We start from the raw sequence: 19,254 nt of genomic DNA, 5'->3' as shown, positions 1-19,254 counted from the left end.
CAAGATGCTTTGGTTACACAAAGTGATAAGCAGAGGCAGTAGGCAGGAAGCTGCCTTCCAGGTTGCTTGCCCTGGGGAAGTTTTGCTGATCTGAGCAGACCAATTCCTACTAATCTTTTGCTGATGTTCTCTGGTCTTGCTCACTTTTTCCCAGATACTGCTCTTCCATGGTGTAAGAACAACTTCCCAGTATGTCCCAGAACTTGTCAGACTCTTGGGTTAACATAGTTCTCCTCCAACACCATTAGAATGTCTCAGAGTGAGTGAGATGCAAGTATCTGGAAGCATGACTCTCAGTACTCACCTATTAAAGGAAAGAACAATGACCAATGAAATTAGGATAATCAGCACCAACAATATAACTGTCCCTCCAGCAATGAAGAGGATATATAGGCTATCATTGTTACCTAGGAGGGAAAAAAAGTTGTAGTAATTAGGAATCTACTCAAATCCAGGAATTTGAATAACACATAAAAGACACATAAATTATCTCAGAATAACCATTTCAAACAAAGAATTGAATAAAAATCAGAAAATGAGGTAAGGGGAAGACACAGATTTTCTTGAGTCTTCAAAATGTGTGACATTCTTACTGGTTTTGTATGGGCTTAACAACTAAAAACAAAAGAATAAAAAAGATTGGTTCGAGGCAGATGTAACTTCATTTTCGAAGTTCCTTGTCACATGCACAAAATCTTTTGAAGAAATCAACATTGAAGGAAAATGAAGCTGGCCACATGCATTGGAGCATTCAGTACACACTCTTGGGTCATTTTAACATGGCTAGGAAGAGTTCTCCTCTACTCAAGTTAAGAACTAAAAACAAAAACATATACAGGAAGAAATGGTGTTACTTCAACTCTGCACTTAACTGGAAAATAAAGTGGTCCAGAATTCAGAAAGCATCATAGTGATTCTTGAATATCCAGCAGTGACAGATTCTGAACTTGTTCTGTTTGGTCCCTTCCCTCCCTGTCCAGTGGAAACCACAGTTCCATTGGAACCATAGTTCCAATGACATCACAGAGCAAGTGAGGTAATAGTTGTGAGCCTTCCTTTGCTTGCAAGGAAAAGGGGAGTCAAATAATAACTATTTTCATTCTTCCTTCTTTCTTTTTTTTTGGGGGGGGGTTGTGAAACACCTAGGGGCACTCAGGAGTTACTCCTGGCTATGCACTCAGAAATCACTTCTAGCAGGCTCAGGAGACCATATGGGATGCAGGGAATCTAATCCACCCTCGGTCCTGGGTCAGCTGAGTGCAAGGCAAATGCCCTATCACTTTGCTTTCTCTCAGGCCCCTTTTCTTTTTTTCTTTTTTTTCATTTTTCTTTTCTTTCCTTTTTCTTTCTGTTCTCTCGTTCTTTCTTTCTTTCTTTCTTTCTTCTTTCTTCCTTTTTTTTCTTTCTTCTTTCATTTCTTTTGCCTTGGTTTGTGAACCATAACTGACTGTTCTCAGGGCTTACTCCTGACTCTTCACTTAGGGATAACTATGGGGCTTGGAAAACTCTGTTGCTTGAAATTGAACCCAAGTCAGCTGCATGTAAGGCAAGTGGAAAATTCTGGAAAGATCTGGAAAGATCTGAACATTAGACTGGAAAGGTCTATCTAGATACAATATGCATATTTTATAGTATCCAGGTAATGTTGATCCAGGACCACTCAGTGAGCATTACACATTAGAATGGAGTGTAGAGAATTATATTAATGTGTGACTACATGGTGACTAAAAAAACTGTATGAACACATCAGCAGTGTAGAAGCAAGGTTTATATATGTGTATACAATATATCTGCAACAACATTGAAGGTGCAAGACTCAACTACAATAATCAAACTTTAAATGTGCCTGTTGAGGAATCAGGCCAGGGATAATGAGAGGGAACCTAAGAACATTGGTGTTGGGAAGTTGGTATGAGTAGTGGGATTGGCTTTGGAACATTGAATGCCTGAAATTCAGCTTTGAATAACTTTGCCTCCAAAAATTTTTTTTATTAATAAATAGACATGGATAAAGTATTTTTACATAAATAATGAAGAATAAGGGAGAAAGCACAGGATTGAGCTGAGATTCAGTACCTGTTTAGAGACCTTATGACCTGGAACATTTCAGCTCAAAGAACAGCTAATGTCTGGGGCTGTTTCAATATAAACCCTCTAACTTGCAAAGAGGTGGGTAAAACCATAAATGAGGGCACCCTCTGGGGTCAAACTGAATCCTAAAGGAAATGCAAGTGCTAGGGTGTGAGGACATTCATTAACAGTTCCCAACACTCACATCCCCTTAAATTGTGCTATTAGCAAAGAGGGTGAGAGCTGGCAGCTCTTAAGCCCTGTCTCCTAGAAGGAATGATCATTTATTCTCAGCTGCCACTTTCTTCTAATGTCTTTTCCATTTCATCCCAATGCTGGATTGATTCATAGGAGGACAAAAGTGCCATGAACCATAAGGCATTATTTTCCCTCCCATCGGAAATGATAACTACAGCTTAAGCCATTTAAGGTGCATCCACGGGATATATAAACGAATAATTTACTTCAGGATTTGTGATCTCTTTCGGGTTGTGTCTCTGCCAGTGACAAGTATTTATGGCAGAGTTACAAACCCTTAAAACAGCTCTTGTCAAAAATTCGCCAGATTCTTCTCACAGAACCAGGCTATTGTTTATCCAGCTTTAGAGTTTGGGGTGAGGTTAGAGAGTGAGGACCCAACCAATTTAGTGCCAAAATATTCAAACACAAAAATTAGGCAAGAAAAATTCACTGATCTGGATTTTTTACAATGACCCCCAGGAAGGTGATTAAAAAGATAAGCAAGGAGCCAAAGTGACAGCACAGTGGGTAACTCATTTGCCTTGCACATGACTGACCCATATAATCTCCTGAACCTGCCATGAATAATTTCTGAGAGCAGAGCCAGGAGTAACTCTATAGCACTGTTGAGAATAGCATTATGAGAAAGAGAGAAAGGAAGAGAGGGAGAAAAGCAAAAGGGACTGAGGATGTGGTCCCAAAGGGGATGTTTCATATGTAGGACCCTGGCTTGTAATTCCCAGCATGGTATATCCACCAAAAACCATAGAGTATGAAAAAAGGTGAACTTCAAAGTCTATATATCTGGGTTCATTTCTTTTTCCTTTATTCTTTTTGTTTGTTTGTTTTGTTTTTGGGTCAAACCCAGCTCTCAGGGATTACTCCTGGCTCTATGCTCAGAAATTGCTCCCAGCAGGCTCAGGAGACCATATAGGATGCCTGGATTCAAACCACCATCTTTCTGCATGAAAGGCAAATGCCCTACCTCCATGCTACCTCTCCGGCCCCTGGGTTCATGTCTGACCCTCACGAAGCAGCTTACATTTTTTTTTTGAATGAAAGAAAAGTACAACAATTGGGCATCACTGTCTACCCGGGACAATCACAATGTGTGAGGGGCCCTGGTCAGCTTCTGGAAGTGATGTGCTAGGCAATATAAGTGGTTGCCAAGTTTTTGCTTCCTTTTTTCTGTGCAATACCAGCTTCCACCTGTGTCTCTCTGTAAGGCACTAATTTGCTGAAATGTGAATGTGAAGGGAATGTAAAGGGCAGTGTAGAGACAAGACCCAGCTTTGGATTTGGAAGCTCAGAGTTGCCCCTAAGGTTCATGGAAAACCTCAGCAAGGCACTTCTTTGGGATTTGGGGGATTTTTGTTTGGCTTTGGGGCCACACCCAGCGGCACTCAGGGGTTACTCCTGGCTCTCTGCTCAGAAATCACTCCTGGCAGTCATGGGGGACTATATGGGATGCCGGGATTTGAACCACCTTTGGTCCTGGGTTGGCTGCTTGCAAGGCAAACGCCCTACTGCTGTGCTATCTCTCCAGCCCCAAGGCACTTTTGATTTTAAACACACATTTCTTTAGCAATGCCAAAATGATGTTAAAATGAATACCAAGGATAAGTAATAGTGGTGGCAATTGATAAGATATATAGATGTGATTTTCCAATAAAAGCTGTCTATAATATAGATTAATAATAGTGCCCTTATATTTTGATATTCAGAATTAGAATTAAATAATTGACGTATTCCAGAGAGATAGCATAGTGGGTAGGGAGCTTGCCTACTAACCCACTAACCCAGGTTCCATCCCTAGTATCATTTATGGCCCTTTTGGTTCTTTGAGCACAGCCATTTGTGATCCCTCAGCACAGAACTAGAAACACTCCCAAATGTGACCCAAACACACACACACACACACACACACACACACACACACACACACACCTACCTATTTAAATATATAAATAGATGGCTCATCCCTAGTCTTTTTGTGATTAAATTTCACGTTTAACTAGTTATGTGTAAAAATAATGCTTGCACCTTCAGCTAGATTCACATTTTATGGGGAAATACGAGATTATGTTGATAAGTAGAAAGTATTCAGGTTTGCAAGACCACTGGAATTATAGTAGCCTTAAGTCTGTTGAACTTTCCTGTATCCCTAAAATATGTAGTTGGTGAATATTACTATGGAAATATTATTCCAAGTTTTCAAAGGTTAACTTTCTTTGTGCAAATCAATTTTATATTCTGTATTTCAGAAACCTTTCCCTGTTTTACATATGAAGGTCCAAGGGAAGAAATTTATTTTCAGAGCATTAAAGGGGCAGAACATAAAACTCTAATTTTTCTTCTGAAAGAAAAGCCATATATTCTTTCTTAAAATAAAGGTAAAAGTTTCAGATTTTATGTCAAATATTATAACTGAGAGCTCTAAATAATTACACAAGGGTTATATAGCAAGGTAGTGAAAAAAGAAAGCTTCCAACCCAATCATATGAGTTTTACACAATGGTTTTCCTCTATTGATGAAAAATAGCTTCCCAAATGCTGTAAGTATTTTTAACCCTTAAAAACAGTTGCCAATCTTAGGCAAAATGGACTGTAAGTTTTACTTATGCAGTATTGGAAAAGGGCAATAGTCTGCTTGTGGCATTATGCCTACTGTAGAAAATGAACAACTTCAATTCACTGAATGTTGTGAAGAAAAACGTCATGGCTGACTGGATCATTGTGAATGACTCATCCATCTTGTACAAAATCTTCCCTGTTTAACTATAACAAAAAAATATGCTTTGGGCATAGTTGCCTGGGCAAAAACAGTCTAGGTATTAGAATATAAAGATTTCCCAAACCTTTTCTATTCTTTCAGGAAAGAATAAATAAATGACAAATGAGCTCAGGAAAGCATAGAATAAAACAGTTGAGGTTCTTTTTGATGTAGAGGGCACTATGGGCAAAAATAGAATAGGGAAGTGCCACTGATGAGCTCTGCAAATTACCCCAGTCATGGAGCTTATGGACATATTAAATGTTAATGTACCTTAATGTCCTTCCCAAATGTCTCCATCAACTTAAACAATGACTTACTAGGCCTGGAGTGATAGCCCAGTTTGCCTTGCACAAGGCCAACATGGGACTGACCCGGTTCAATTTCCAGTATCCAATATGGTCTCCTGAGCCTGTCAAAAGTGATTTCTGAGTGCAGAGCCAGTAGTAATCCCTGAGCACCACCGCCAGGTGTGGCCCCAAAACAAAAACAAAAACCAAACAAACAATGGCTCAATAATATGGGGAGCAACAGTGGAAGGGCATTATATTGAATATGTGGTGGATCTATGAGACTTGTTATGACAGCTCAGGCAATCTTAAAATTTGGACAGGGTGTGTGTGTGTGTGTGTGTGTGTGTGTGATTTTTTGTGACCAGTCCCATTGGCCAAGATGTAGGACCATTTTACAGGATTTACAACACATTTATCCACATACTTCCTAACCTCATATTCTTAAGCACTTACCTCAATTTCTTTTTTTCGTTTTGTTGTTGTTGTTGTTGTTGTTGTTGTTGTTGTTGTTTTGGGAGTCACACCCGGCAGCGCTCAGGGGTTACTCCTGGCTCTATGCTCAGAAATCACTCCTGGCACACTCGGGGGATCATATGGGAGGCTGAGATTCAAACCACCATCCTTTTACATGCAAGGCAAATGCCCTATCTCCATGCTATCTCTCCAGCCCCTAGCACTTACCTCAATTTCTATAAATATCTTTTACTTAACGGAGACTGTATTTATGTATCATAAGTCAGAATGTCCCCCAAACAACACAGTCTTGGTACCCTTCAAAATTTCTGTGCAGGAAATCATTAAAATCAGCTCAAGACTACTGTGTTTAGAAAAACTGGTGTGATGGTGGGTCTTGCCTGGAATTAGGGAACTCGGAGTTTCAAACCAACGCCATCAGCCCCTAATTGATGGAGTTGTTCATAGCCTCTAAAGTGTTTACACAGCTCTGCCAATTATGTGAGTTTTTTTATAACCACCTGACTTTCTTCTGGAAGATATATCTGTCCCCTGGCTTGGTTCCCTGCATAACTTCCCTTTTAGATTCACTGCTGTCTTCTTGCCCAGTAACTGTTCCAAGCCATGCCATTCGGATGTTGGGATGTGGTCAACAAGAGTTGTGGGAAGGTGTAGCAAAATCTAAGAAGTTAGAGGGCTTTGCCAAATCCAGAGGCCATGTGAAGGCTAGACCATAAACTATTTCTCCAACAGGACCTTGGAACTCTCTAACCCAGATGCTAACTCCTAAACTTTTCCTACTTGGTTCCTTATATGAACTTTACTTCCACAGCTATCACCAATCCCCTCCAGAATTGATATCCTCAGTATGTTAGTCACCCTTCCTAAGACTGTGGGATCCCTGCCACCCTCATGATACCCACAGATATTGTAAAAAAGGACTGGTAAATGGAGCAATACACTCACAACACACACTTATGCCCCATGATTATTGGAAGGAGCCAAGACTAGAAGAGCATGTAGCAAAGTCAAACTCTCATTCCTCTTTTTGTACTTGATCTATTAGTTGGTTGACTTTGAAAGCTATTATTTCTATAAAAAGAAAGGCTTGGGCTATGGACATATGCAAAAAATCAGCTTCTCCTGTAGTTCAAGTCCTCCTATCTGGAGCAGCAATACAACACCAGGGCTAAAAACAAACACTCTGAAGACAATCTGCCTGGCTTTGTATCCAGCTTGCCTGGCTTTGAATCCAGCCTCACTGATGAGCAGCTATGAAGCCTTAAATAAGGCATTAAACCTTTCTATACAATACTTCCTTCAATAGCAAAATATAGACCACAATAGAGCCAGTGGAACAACTAACCAAGTCATCATGAGCAGTCTCTTTAAGGAATGGACACACATATAAGCACTGTATTTGTATCTATTATTTGGTAGCAAAGGAAAATTTCTGGATATGAACTTATTAGAAGTATTATACCTTAAAATTTTCCCTGGCATCCTTTGAAAATATCTAAATTTATACCATGAAACTGTATAATTATAAAGTTTTATTTATTATTATATTACAAAGCTGTTTCAGAATATAAAATATTGAAATTTGAGCTGAATATTTACCTCAAATTATAATGTCTAATTCTAAATTATTTTATCTTAAAATATTTACTGGTTTTTCTACAAACATATGAAAATTATGGCTATAAGAAGCAACAATCTGGTAATGATGTAAAAAATCTGCCATTTTAAATTCTTATGTTGAATTACACATTTAATTTCACCTTTTAAGAAAAAGTCAATGATTTTCAAAAGGAATTTCAGCTTTGATTTTATTTCAAAATTCATCCCCTTATTTACTGAATTAGAAAGTTAGTAGTTAATTAAAAAGTGAAACAATGTGTTTTGATGAAGTATTTGGTATTTGTTTCACATATATATATATATATATAAGTTGTATGAGCAGAAAATTTCCCATACAATCACATGTCCTTATTAAATATTTACCATATGGAATACTGAATAATGTGCTCATTCTTTCTCCTAACAAATGTTTAGAGATATCTTAAATTAACTCACAACCATCTGCATGCACGCACGAACACACACAGACACACACACATACACACACACACACACACACACACACACACACTGAAAAAGTAAAGAATATTTCTTTGTTTTTTTGTTTTGTTTTGTTTTTTTGTTTTTTTTTTTCCTAGATTTTGGGCCACACCTAGCAATGCTCAGGGCTTTCCCATGGCTCTGCACTCAATGGTCATTCCTGGCAGTGCTTGCGAGACCAGGGATTGAACCCACATTGACCCTGTGCAAGGAAAATGCCTTCCCCAGTGTCCTATACTTTAGGCCTGAACATTTTTTCTAAGTTTCTTGTCTATACATGGCAGGAAAAGCTGAGTATGCATTAGTATTAAGACAATAATCATCACTGGGAAGTCTGTGTTTTCTATACTTGTACACTTGCCTCAGTTAGCCAAATTTGGAGGTCATTTTCCTATCCATTATGTCCTGATCTTCCTTGATTTGAAAATATCATACCCTTTGCTAATAAAATCTTCTCATTACAATATTAGTCTTTTCAAGCCATGTCCATCATCATATTTTTTATTTTACTCACTATTCACTAAACCTAAAACCATTTCTCACCCTCTATCAATCCATCCAGAGTATTAACATTTCAACTGTACATCATGCTTCTTCTTTGAATCAATCCAATAAAATGTCACTCTTATCCTTCAAAAAGTCTGAACTCTACAGCTGCTTTTTGGGTTTCAATGAAAGTAAGATAGATCGAATTTGTTCAAGAAATAAACTTTAGAGTGATCATGAGGATGCCAAAACATTTTTTTTCAGTTAGTCAAAAATTAGTTCTCTGTAGAATAAATGAGCTTTAAAAAAAATCCCTGAATCATTTCAGCATAAATAATGACTTTGAACTACAAGTGGAGGTATAATGTAGTCCCCCGCAGACCTGTTATATCATTTTTGAAATTTTGTCAAAAGTCAGGTTAGTACATCTTTGAAATACTTCAGTGAAAGTGAAAAATACTTGTGTGACTAATTGGATTGTAACATCTAAGACTAAAACATTTTTAAGAATGAAAATGCCATGAATGTTTAAAATAAGAACATTTAAAAATTTTTTTTAAAAAATTTCCACTTGTCTTTAGGGGAAACTTTACATAATAATCTATGTTCAGTCCTAATAAGGCCCTCAGAGACAACCACAAATTGTTCAAAATCCCCAGGTGCTTTAAAATGAAAAAGTCCATGCACACCCATAAAAATGTTAATATCTATTTTTTTGTTGGAATTATTAAGCAGGTTTTTTTTTCCAAGAAGTAAAATTCTGGACTTTAAGTGGTAAGAAAAACAGTGCTATTTGTCTAAAATTAAATTCCATGGCTCCTATGGAGAGGAAAACTTCATGAAAAATGATTGAAATTCAAGTTGAAAATATAAGTCCAATGAGAGAAAATCAATTCATAGAAGCAACTGCTCTCTTGTGAAAACAATCACCATTGTTTAGAAAGCTGGAATTTGTTTTATGTATATAGGACTGTAATATACACTCTGTGATGCTCCTTCTGTGAATGTCATTAATTCACATGAGCAATTCCATCTCTTTGTTATTAGCCTGCCATTACTATGATTTAATTGACTATGTGTTTGCCTAGAGGTTATATTACTGATACTATTATCATCAACAGAGACACATGTTTATAAGTGTTGATAATGCAGTGACTGACAGATGCCCAAGGTGAGGACATCAAGAAGATGCTAAGCACACTGATGAAAGGATGAATGCGAAGATCAACTAAAAAGATGCAAAAGCTTTGTCCAAAAAATGGGAGCGGATATGAACAAACAGTTTTCAGAGGAAGACAAGAGGATAGCCAATAGGCACTTAAAAGTGGTCAGCATTATTTATCACTGGGAGATCTACATCAAGATGACAAAGAGGGATGGATCATCTCACACCAATGAGAATGGCTTATGTCAACACTAGCAGGGACCATCTGTGCTGGGGGCTGTGGAAAAAAAAAAGGACTCTTAACCCCTGCTGGGGGAAATATTATTTGGTTCAACCCCTGTGAGAAATATTATGGAGAGTCTTCAGTCAACTTAGAATTGACCTGCCATTTGATCCAGAAATTCTACTTTCAGATATCTACTCCCATAACAAAAACATTCATTCAAAAGGACCTATATACATTATTATTTATTGTAGCACTTAACATAGTAGCTAAAATAGAGAATTAGCTTAGGTGTTCAATGGTAGATTATGAAGAGGTAGTATGTGTACATAATGAAATACTATGCAGTTACAAGGAACGATAAAATCATGCAATTTTTTGCAACCTTGTTGGAATGGAAAGATGTAGTATTGAGTTAAGAAAGCCAGAAGGAAGATAGAGGAAGAGCTCACTTACCTGTGGTAAATAGAATAACTGGATGAGGAAATCTAATGTAGCAAAGGGGGCTGCATAGCTTACCCCAGAGCTTAGGAAGGAGAAGGAAAGAAATCAAAGTGAAAAGTGATAAGAAAGGGAAATAATGAGGGAGCAGGGGTCAGAGCTTCTGTTATACTGGAGATGTGGAAGTATAATATCACTATAAATTTAAAGCGCATACTCAACAATACTAAAAACATGAGATTTAATCTGAAACCACCAAACTTTGTCATGTTCTTGTCACAGTGGCAGGCAGTGGATGGAAGGAGTAAGTGGTAAGGTGCAATGGAGTATGGAAACACTGGTGCAAGGAGTTTTCAGCAGTGGTATGGTGCTGAAATACCATATGCCTAAAACTTAGCTATCAATAACCTTGTAAATCAATGTGCTTTAAGCAAATAAATTTTATGTTAAAATTAAAAAAATAAAGGCTGATAATATCAGGATAATCAGGCAAGTAGCAGGCAACAATAAATTAGGTCCTGCTGTTATGTGTGAACAGACTGTCCTAAATAAAATCAGCACTTGTCTAAGTATGATATAAATTTAAACATTGGTCTGGCCAGACTGTAGATGCCTTTCCATGTCTTCTGGATGCTGTACCAGGACTCCTGATTTATTTCCATCAAAGACTCCTGGAGTTTCACATTCAGGATAAAGGGACACTATTTCCCTCCTCATGGAAGACTGAAAGAGCTCTCTAGACCTCAACTACTATTTCTCAGCATGTCCATTTTTCAAATGTTCAACTTAGGTGGTTCATAGGAGGCCTCCCTCAGCCCTGTATTGATACTGAATTGTTTATCTGTAATCTTATAAAATTATATTGCATATCCTACACAATAAGTTTATGTTGTATTTTTCTGTGATTGATTCCAATAGTGAAGTGAAACTTATCCACACACACACCACTCTTGTGATAGAATCTGCATATACGCTATTCAAGAACTATATACATTAAAAATGACTACAGGAAAGCATGCTCGTAGTTTGTGCATTAGAAAAAATGTAAAAATTAGTACACGTGGTGTTACAAAACAAACTACCTGACTGACAGCATTTGTCTAGTGCAACATCTAAAACTGCTTTAAGCAAAGGCAGCTACTAAGTGAAGATACAATGACAAGACCAGTCATGGTAGAGTATCAATTCACTTGGGATACAACTAACAGTGTTACTCATTTGAATACTCATTTGTCATTCTGAATTTTAAAAGCACAACTAAATTGAGCTAAGAGTTGTAGATAGATATATTTCAGTAGAAGCTACTTCAGTTGGTAGTAGCAGCATCAGTAATTTTGGATTTGGTCACACCATTCTATAATAAAATAATGGTCACACTAAAACTACACAAGTAAAAATAAATTCATTATTTTCTAACTTAGAAACATCAGATCACTCAGGTCATACCAGCTCAGATAACATCCATGTCTGTAATATTCTCATCTTTTGTAGATTTATCTCAGTAAATTATTCCAGGCTATAAAAACCTAAAACCTAAGAAAAGATAACGGAGGTTTAGGGAGGATGATTCGGTGATGGGAATCCCCCTGATATTATGTTAATATGTACCTAAAATATTATTGTCAACAATATGTAAGCCACTATGATCAAAATAAAAGTTATATTAAAAAAAAAGAAAAGAGAAAAAGAAGCTATTGTCTACAACCCGAAGCTAGGATTCCAAAGGCTCTCAGAAAAAAACAACAACAACTAATTGAACATGAACAAAAAAATACCTAAAGACCGAAGGAATAACATCTTTCTCTTCCTCGAGGATATCAAACTCTCACTGAGTTTGATAGTCAAACTCAGAATAACTGAGTATGAAAGTCAATCATTTTCACCAAGTCTCCTCTACAGGCAAGATTTATGCCCTATAGCTCTTCGTTCATCTCTCCTACTTCTCTGTCAACTCTTTATATCACAGAAGAAATATAGAAGAAGTTTCTCTTGAATGTGGTCCCCTGATTTCTTTACAAATATTTCTCTGTTGTTCACTTTTCTTTTTTTCTTTTTTTGGCCCCGCCCCTGTTGTTCAGTTTTCAAACCTCATCCTCCAGCTTGAGGAATCTCAATTATATACTATTTATTTTAAATGTGCAAAACAAAAATAATGATAAAAAGAAAATATATTTTTAGTTTTATATATATATATATATAAAATAATGGCCATATATATATATATATATGTATATATAAACTGTATAAACATTTTCTCCCCAGATACCTCAATTGAACTTCTGAAAGTTCAGGTTTCCTTGATGAGCCAACATAAGACCTCAAATGTAAAGAGTTCCTGATGAAAAATTAGAAATTATCTCTCTAGAAATCATAAAAATAAAATGGATATAGTCCTTTCCTAATATAACATAGAGAACTATGAACATATGAGACATCTTGTCAGAGTTCTTATTCAGTCTATCATGGAGACACAGTTTGGCAGCTCTAAGGAGACACATCATAATCCCTCATCTTCAGCAGTTTCTAGTAAAAGTCTAGACCATTGCAAATAAATACTATTACCACATGACTTAAGTATTTTCATTTCTAAGTGATAAAGTTGGAGAAAATTCTAGATGCTTAGTGGTTTGATGACAAGCAAGCAGTTTGACCTCATATAGAAGAATCATAAAGTTAGACAAATCTAATTGAGATAGTAAAAGAAGGTTCATGTGAATATGAGCAGAAAGAGAAAGCAGGAAAATACAATAAACTATAAATGTATAAGTACAATAAGATGTTCAGATATGCCAGCAACTTCTCTTTCCTCTTTCCCAAACCAGCTTTGCTCCCAGCCCAAGTCAGTAGAGGGCCTGTGATCCACCATCAACCTCTGAGCTCACTTGTACATGCATCAGCCCAGAAGACACCTTTCTGTCATTTGCCCGCTCCTACCTTTCTGTCATTTGCCTGCTCCTAGAAGGCTCCATCCGTAATTTTCAGGAGACACTTTTGTGCATCACTCAAAGACGCAGCATGCACTGAGTTATTTTTTCATTCTAGACTCAACTATGTGTCTTGCATTTTTAATGCTATTTTGGCTTTGAGGTCTGGAATTGGTGGTGATTTCTACTGGTCTTACTTGAGATATAGCATTTCAACAGGTTATCATTTAATTGAACTTACCTCCTATTTTAACCCAGTATCTCATTATACTTCTGGCCTTTTGAATGTCAGTCACCGCATACATATTTTCAGTTGCCCCAGCTACCACCAAATAAATATATTTCATAATACTCCCTACAATTTGGTCTCTGCTCTCATCAACAAAGCTTTCTTTGATTCAACTGAGTGATCTCGCTAGTCACTGAAGACTGAACAAGCACTGAGTAACTGTACTTCTCAGTAATGGCAAATAGAAGGTTATTCAAAGCTAGAAAATAATCATTTCTACTCCTTAAACTTTTGGAGAAAGCTGATTTGAGTTGCTTTGTCATCACATTTTCTCCGAATCAATAACCGTATGAGAATACATCATTTTGTGAACATTTAAATACTTCCTAAATTTGTGGGTGAGAATCAAAATCTCATGAATCTCATGGGTGACAATCAAAAACTAATGAAAAGCTAGAGGCTATACAGAGCCCAAATCGATTTTAGTCTCTGTCAGTCTACATACATTAGCTCCTGTGTCTTTCCCCTGTGGTCTAGACCATTTCAAATGCAGGGGAAAAAATGTCCGGTACTATTCCCAGACCCTAGGTGCAAAGACAGGAGCAAGTATTGCTTTTTATTCAACAAAGAAAGTCAATAGTAAATTTGGGTCTGACTCCTGCTTCTGCCACCTTCTCCCTCTGTTCAATAAATCAAGATCTGAATGTATGATGGATTGGTTGACATTGTCTAATCTTCTGGGTGACCTCGAAGTACAAGAAGCCTGTCTGAAGACAAATGCAGGCAGGTAGCTATTGGCAGAAGATGTCCCTGTGCATGTGGAAAATGAGAGACTCAAAATGGTTGGACTCTATACAAGAAACTTATGGGGACTAACAAAAGGATGTAGAGTGATTTTTAAAATTGGTGTCACAATCACCTTTCCCTTGACGGTTGAAATAAATTAAATCTGTTCCACATCTTAAACCTGTCCCTCTGCTTTAATCCCTACATTGATTTTTTTAACCAGATATCCTCAAGACTTGGAGTAATCAAATTTCATCTGAAAAGAACAGACATGATCTGATTCTTCTTCATAGTCAATCGTATTATTTTTTTAAAGAATTAGGCATGCAGTCAACGATCAGTCATCTTCTGTCAGTTACCCCATTGTACTAACAGATTCTGATGATATTCTTTAAACTGTCAATTAAATGTCCAAAAAATACATATTTTGAGTGCTCAAATTTAACATTCCTGACCATCATCTTGATTGAGCTAAATGCATTGTCCACATTGCTTATAGCTTTTGTTTGAAGAAGACAAACAGTTTTGTTTTCGAGATGTCTTAACAAGAAACTTAGCCATATCTCAACAAATGAAACATTTATTTTATTCATTGTAAGAATTATAAATTGCAATGTCTCCTCCTAATAGTCAGTGATCTCCATATTCTTCATCTATTATGATGGCTTGTATTTCTTTTCCAACATATTATGAACAAGATCTTAATTTATGCATTTGAAATGGTTGTTTATGATATTTTGATGTTTTCCTGACCAAAATTGTTTCTTGCCTTGGTCTCTCAGAAAAGATTTGGGACTTTTTTTTTTTTTTGCTCTTTTTCCTGGCCAGATTTTCCAAACACTTCCAGAATGCAAGGGTTCTTGTAAGAAACAGTTCTTGTATTTGCCTTAAGGAGTAGAGTAAACAGTTAAGATGAAGAATATTAATTTTTCTTACCCAAATATCCAACCAAGTTCTAAGAACTATTGATATCTCTGTCACAGCAGTCACAATCATTAAAAGAAGACTCAATGCAGGAGGAGGTGGTTACTCTGAAACAATGCCATCTGGTACAGGGAGTATCTTTCTCAGCACACACAGCTGCTGGACACCAGTGGTGAAGATGCTGTATGCATAAAATCTTTCCCTTTTTTTGCCCACCAACAGGAAAAAAAAACCTGAGTTTGCAGTGAAATCAGACCAAGAATAATCAGTCCACCCTGAGCACTGCTGGATGCGACTCCCAAACAAACAAACAGAAGATTAACTAGTCCAAGCAAGCCAGGACCCTGAAACTTGCATACAAGCTATGGCAATTCCATAGAAGTGGAAGAAAAGAGAAAGAAAGGAAAAGGAAGGAAGGAAGGAAGGAAGGAAGGAAGGAAGGAAGGAAGGAAGGAAGGAAGGAAGGAAGGAAGGAAGGAAGGAAGGAAGGAAGGAAGGAAGGAAGGAAGGAAGGAAGGAAGGAAGGAAGGAAGGAAGGAAGGAAGGAAGGAAGGGAGGGAGGGAGGAAGGGAGGGAGGAAGGGAGGGAGGAAGGGAGGGAGGAAGAAGGAAGGAAGGAAGGAAGAAGAAAGGGAGGAAGGGAGGGAGGAAGAAGGAAGGAAGGAAAGGAGGGAGGGAAGGAAGGAGGGAGGGAGAGAAGGAAGGAGGGAGGGAAGGTGAGAGGGAAGGAGGGAGGGAGGGAAGGAGGGAAGGAGGAAGGGAAGGAGGGAGGAAGGTGGGAAGGAAGGAGGGAGGGAAGGAAGGAGGGAGGAAGGTGGGAAGGAAGGAGGGAGGGAAGGAAGGAGGGAGGAAGGTGGGAAGGAAGGAGGGAGGGAAGGAAGGAGGGAGGGAAGGAAGGAGGGAGGGAAGGAAGGAGGGAGGGAAGGAAGGAGGGAGGGAAGGAAGGAAGGAGGGAAGGAAGGAAGAAGGGAGGGAAGGAAGGAAGAAAGGAAAGAGGGAGGGAGGAAGGAAGGAGGGAAGGAAGGAAAGAGGGAGGGAAGGAAGGAGGGAGGAAAGGAAGGAGGGAGGAAAGGAAGGAGGGAAGGAATGAGGGAAGAAAGGATGGAAGGAAGGAGGGAAAGAAGGAAGGAAGGAGAGAAGAAAGAAAGGAAGGAAGGAGAGAGGGCAAGAAGGAAGGAAGGAAGGAGGGAGGGAGGGAAGGAAGGAAGGAGGGAGGGAAGGAAGGAGGGAGGGAAGGAGGGAAGGAAGGAGGGAGGGAAGGAAGGAGGGAGGGAAGGAAGGAGGGAGGGAAGGAAGGAGGGAGGGAAGGAAGGAGGGAGGGAAGGAAGGAAGGAGGGAGGGAAGGAAGGAGGGAGGGAAGGAGGGAGAAAAGGAAGGAAGGAGAGAAGGAAGGAAGGAAGGAGAGAAGGAAGAAAGGAAGGAAGGAGAGAGGGCGAAGGAAGGAAGGAAGGAAGGAAGGAAGGAAGGAAGGAAGGAAGGAAGGAAGGAAGGAAGGAAGGAAGGAAGGAAGGAAGGAAGGAAGACAAATATAAGCCTTGATCACAGGTGGGTGTGACCCCCCCACAAGAAAGAAAAGGAATAAAAATAAAATGTATAAGACTATGAAGCCTTGTTGATTTTAAACTGCTAGTTTCTGCTTTCCTTTTAGGAACATCAAGAAAGTGGAAAGGAAGTGATGTCAAATCTGTGGTTGGTGGGCGAGCAAGAGAGAAACCTCAGAAAAGGCCTATTTGACCATTGATAACTTACCAATTCAAGCACTAAACAGCTTTTGAACAGGGTCAGTCACCTTGGCCTAGTGATATTCAGTAGAATGAGAAGCAAGCACATCTGAAAGACTTCTCCACGAAAATAATGAGAACACTGGCAACGTGCCAAAGTCCCACCATTTCCATGATTGGAATCACATAGCACCCCAAGCACTGTCAGGATTAATTCCTTAACATAGAACTCAGAGCAAACCCTGAGCACAATATGGTGTGGCTCAAAAATATAAGTCTGAAACAACTATGCTTTTAGAACTTTAGAAATTCACTAAACCCAATTAAATTCACTAAATTTACTAAAATTCACTAAAAAACAGTTTTTAAAAAATCATTCTGTAAGAGCAAGCTTTGTGTATCTTTAAATTTGATTTATTCTATCTATCCCCTCTTTGGGTTACCTATACCCTGGGCCCTCAAGCAGCATTAGAATCACATCATGGTGAGATTAAGAAGACAGAAGTTCAATGGACAAGGCAGCAGGAATGCTCTTTCCCATGAAGGCTCCACCATCAAGCCTTCTCTCCATTTGACTTGATTTCAGAGCTTGTCCTTTTATTTTCCTAGTGTGTTGCTTAAAAATTTCTAGGAAATTGATGAAACAGATGACAAAAAGCATCTTCATTATTTTTCCAATTCTGACAGTGGAAACCTCCCTTCCCCAATCTCCAACTCACCAGAGATGACCGTCAGTCTAATCACACAGGTTGCATTTTCTGCTTCGAAGGCCTGGAATTCACACTGGTAAAGTCCAGAGTCAGAGGTCAGAACATGGGGCAAGACAATGGAGCTCTTCTGCATGCCTGTACTGCAGGGACTCCAGAGCTCTCTAGGGTACTTAGAAACATAATTTCGCCCTTGGGATAGGTTACAGCTTGTCAGGAGGTCGATCTGATGAGGTTGTATCTTTTCCCAGGTAACCTTTTCTATTGGCCTCTTCTCTGGCAGAAGACAGGAGAGTGTGACATTTTTTCCAGGTGCCGAAACCACATGGCTATTGGGTGACTCCACTATCTCAAAGCCATCTGGAAAAAACAAGCCAATGATTAAATCACTGAGATCCTCAATTGGATGAATGTGAGGTTGAAGCTACCTAAAATGTCAAACATAGTTGCATCAATTGGAAAATGATCTCTATACGACAAATTTTGTGTGTGTGATCAAAAGAGGCTGGTGGAGAAAGAGAAAAGAAGACACCTTGATCACACGTGTTCTATTGGTTAACCAGATGATGAGAAATATAACTGAAACCACTGGGACTTTTCTCAGTAATGATCCCATCAAGAGGGTGAATTCCCAAATCTGTTACACAGAAGTACTAGGAGTTAGAATCAAATATCCAGATTGGCCTCACAAAGATTAAGATTTAGTGGTCACATACACACATTCATACACACACACACACACACACACACACACACACACACACACAGATAGATTAGAGATAAGATTTCTTTACTGTGAAAAAATAAGATATGTTTCAGTTATACAGTTTCATAGGTTATCTTAAGCAGGTGTCAATTCCTAGAGGTCAAGGAAATTCTTTTATTTTTTTCCTTCTCTCCTACCATAATAACTGGAATTCACAACACAGAATACTCAATAGATAATCTCGAATTACCTAAATGAATATTTATTGGTATTCTAAAAGATGTTAAAAGGAACCTAAGTTTCTCAGGTTTCATGATAGGAACTATTTTAACTCATTTTAGAATGTAAATTAATTTTTTTCACTCTTATTCTCTAAGAATATTGATTTTCGGGTTCTGGGGAGATAGTACTGGCACATGGCCATTCCTAGCTTTGGTTCTTAGCATCTCTTGTTTACTCACTTTACCAGCCTCACTAGAGGGAACCATGAAGTAAGCACTGAGCACTACTAGGCAAGGCTCAATAACAATTAAAAATAAATAAAAATAACAAAAAACACAAATACATTTAGAAATTCACTCCTATACTATAATAATAATCCATGTATGTTTTCAAACAGTGTAATGATGACTAGTATATATGCTTATAAGTCCTTGCCTTTTTTTAATTCTTTTTATTTAAACACCTTGATTACATACATGATTGTGTTTGGATTTCAGTCATCACCAGTGCAACATTCCCATCACCAATGTCCCAAGTCTCCCTCCTCCCCACCCGACCCCCGCCTGTACTCTAAACAGGCTCTCCATTTCCCTCATACATTCTCATTAGTCCTTGCCTTTTAAATACTACTCCATTTTTAACTTCTAATGGATTAAATATTAACAGATGCAACCACATAACAAGTGATTCCTAGAATTCTCACTAAGGTTAAGGGAATAGAGAAAGAAATTGTAACATTCATATAAACACACAAAATAAGTTTGAGAAATA

General features: G+C 38.2%; 1 protein-coding gene across 1 annotated transcript in view; it reads right to left on the bottom strand.

Moving 5' to 3' along the window:
* The window catches only part of CD226 (CD226 molecule), an 84,390-nt gene that overhangs the window by 9,175 nt on the left and 55,961 nt on the right, over positions 1-19,254 (bottom strand). Inside the window, exons 3-4 of the mRNA XM_049782399.1 lie at positions 17,568-17,915; positions 305-407 (exon numbers count right to left, since the gene is read on the bottom strand). Coding sequence (XP_049638356.1) covers positions 305-407; positions 17,568-17,915 — 451 coding nt within the window. The remainder of the gene's footprint in view (positions 1-304; positions 408-17,567; positions 17,916-19,254) is intronic.

This window comes from Suncus etruscus, chromosome 10, assembly GCF_024139225.1.
Source record: "Suncus etruscus isolate mSunEtr1 chromosome 10, mSunEtr1.pri.cur, whole genome shotgun sequence".
Classification (NCBI taxonomy): Eukaryota; Metazoa; Chordata; class Mammalia; order Eulipotyphla; family Soricidae; genus Suncus; species Suncus etruscus.
Note: the sequence above shows the minus strand (reverse complement) of the source record. Positions and strands in the feature narration are given on the sequence as shown.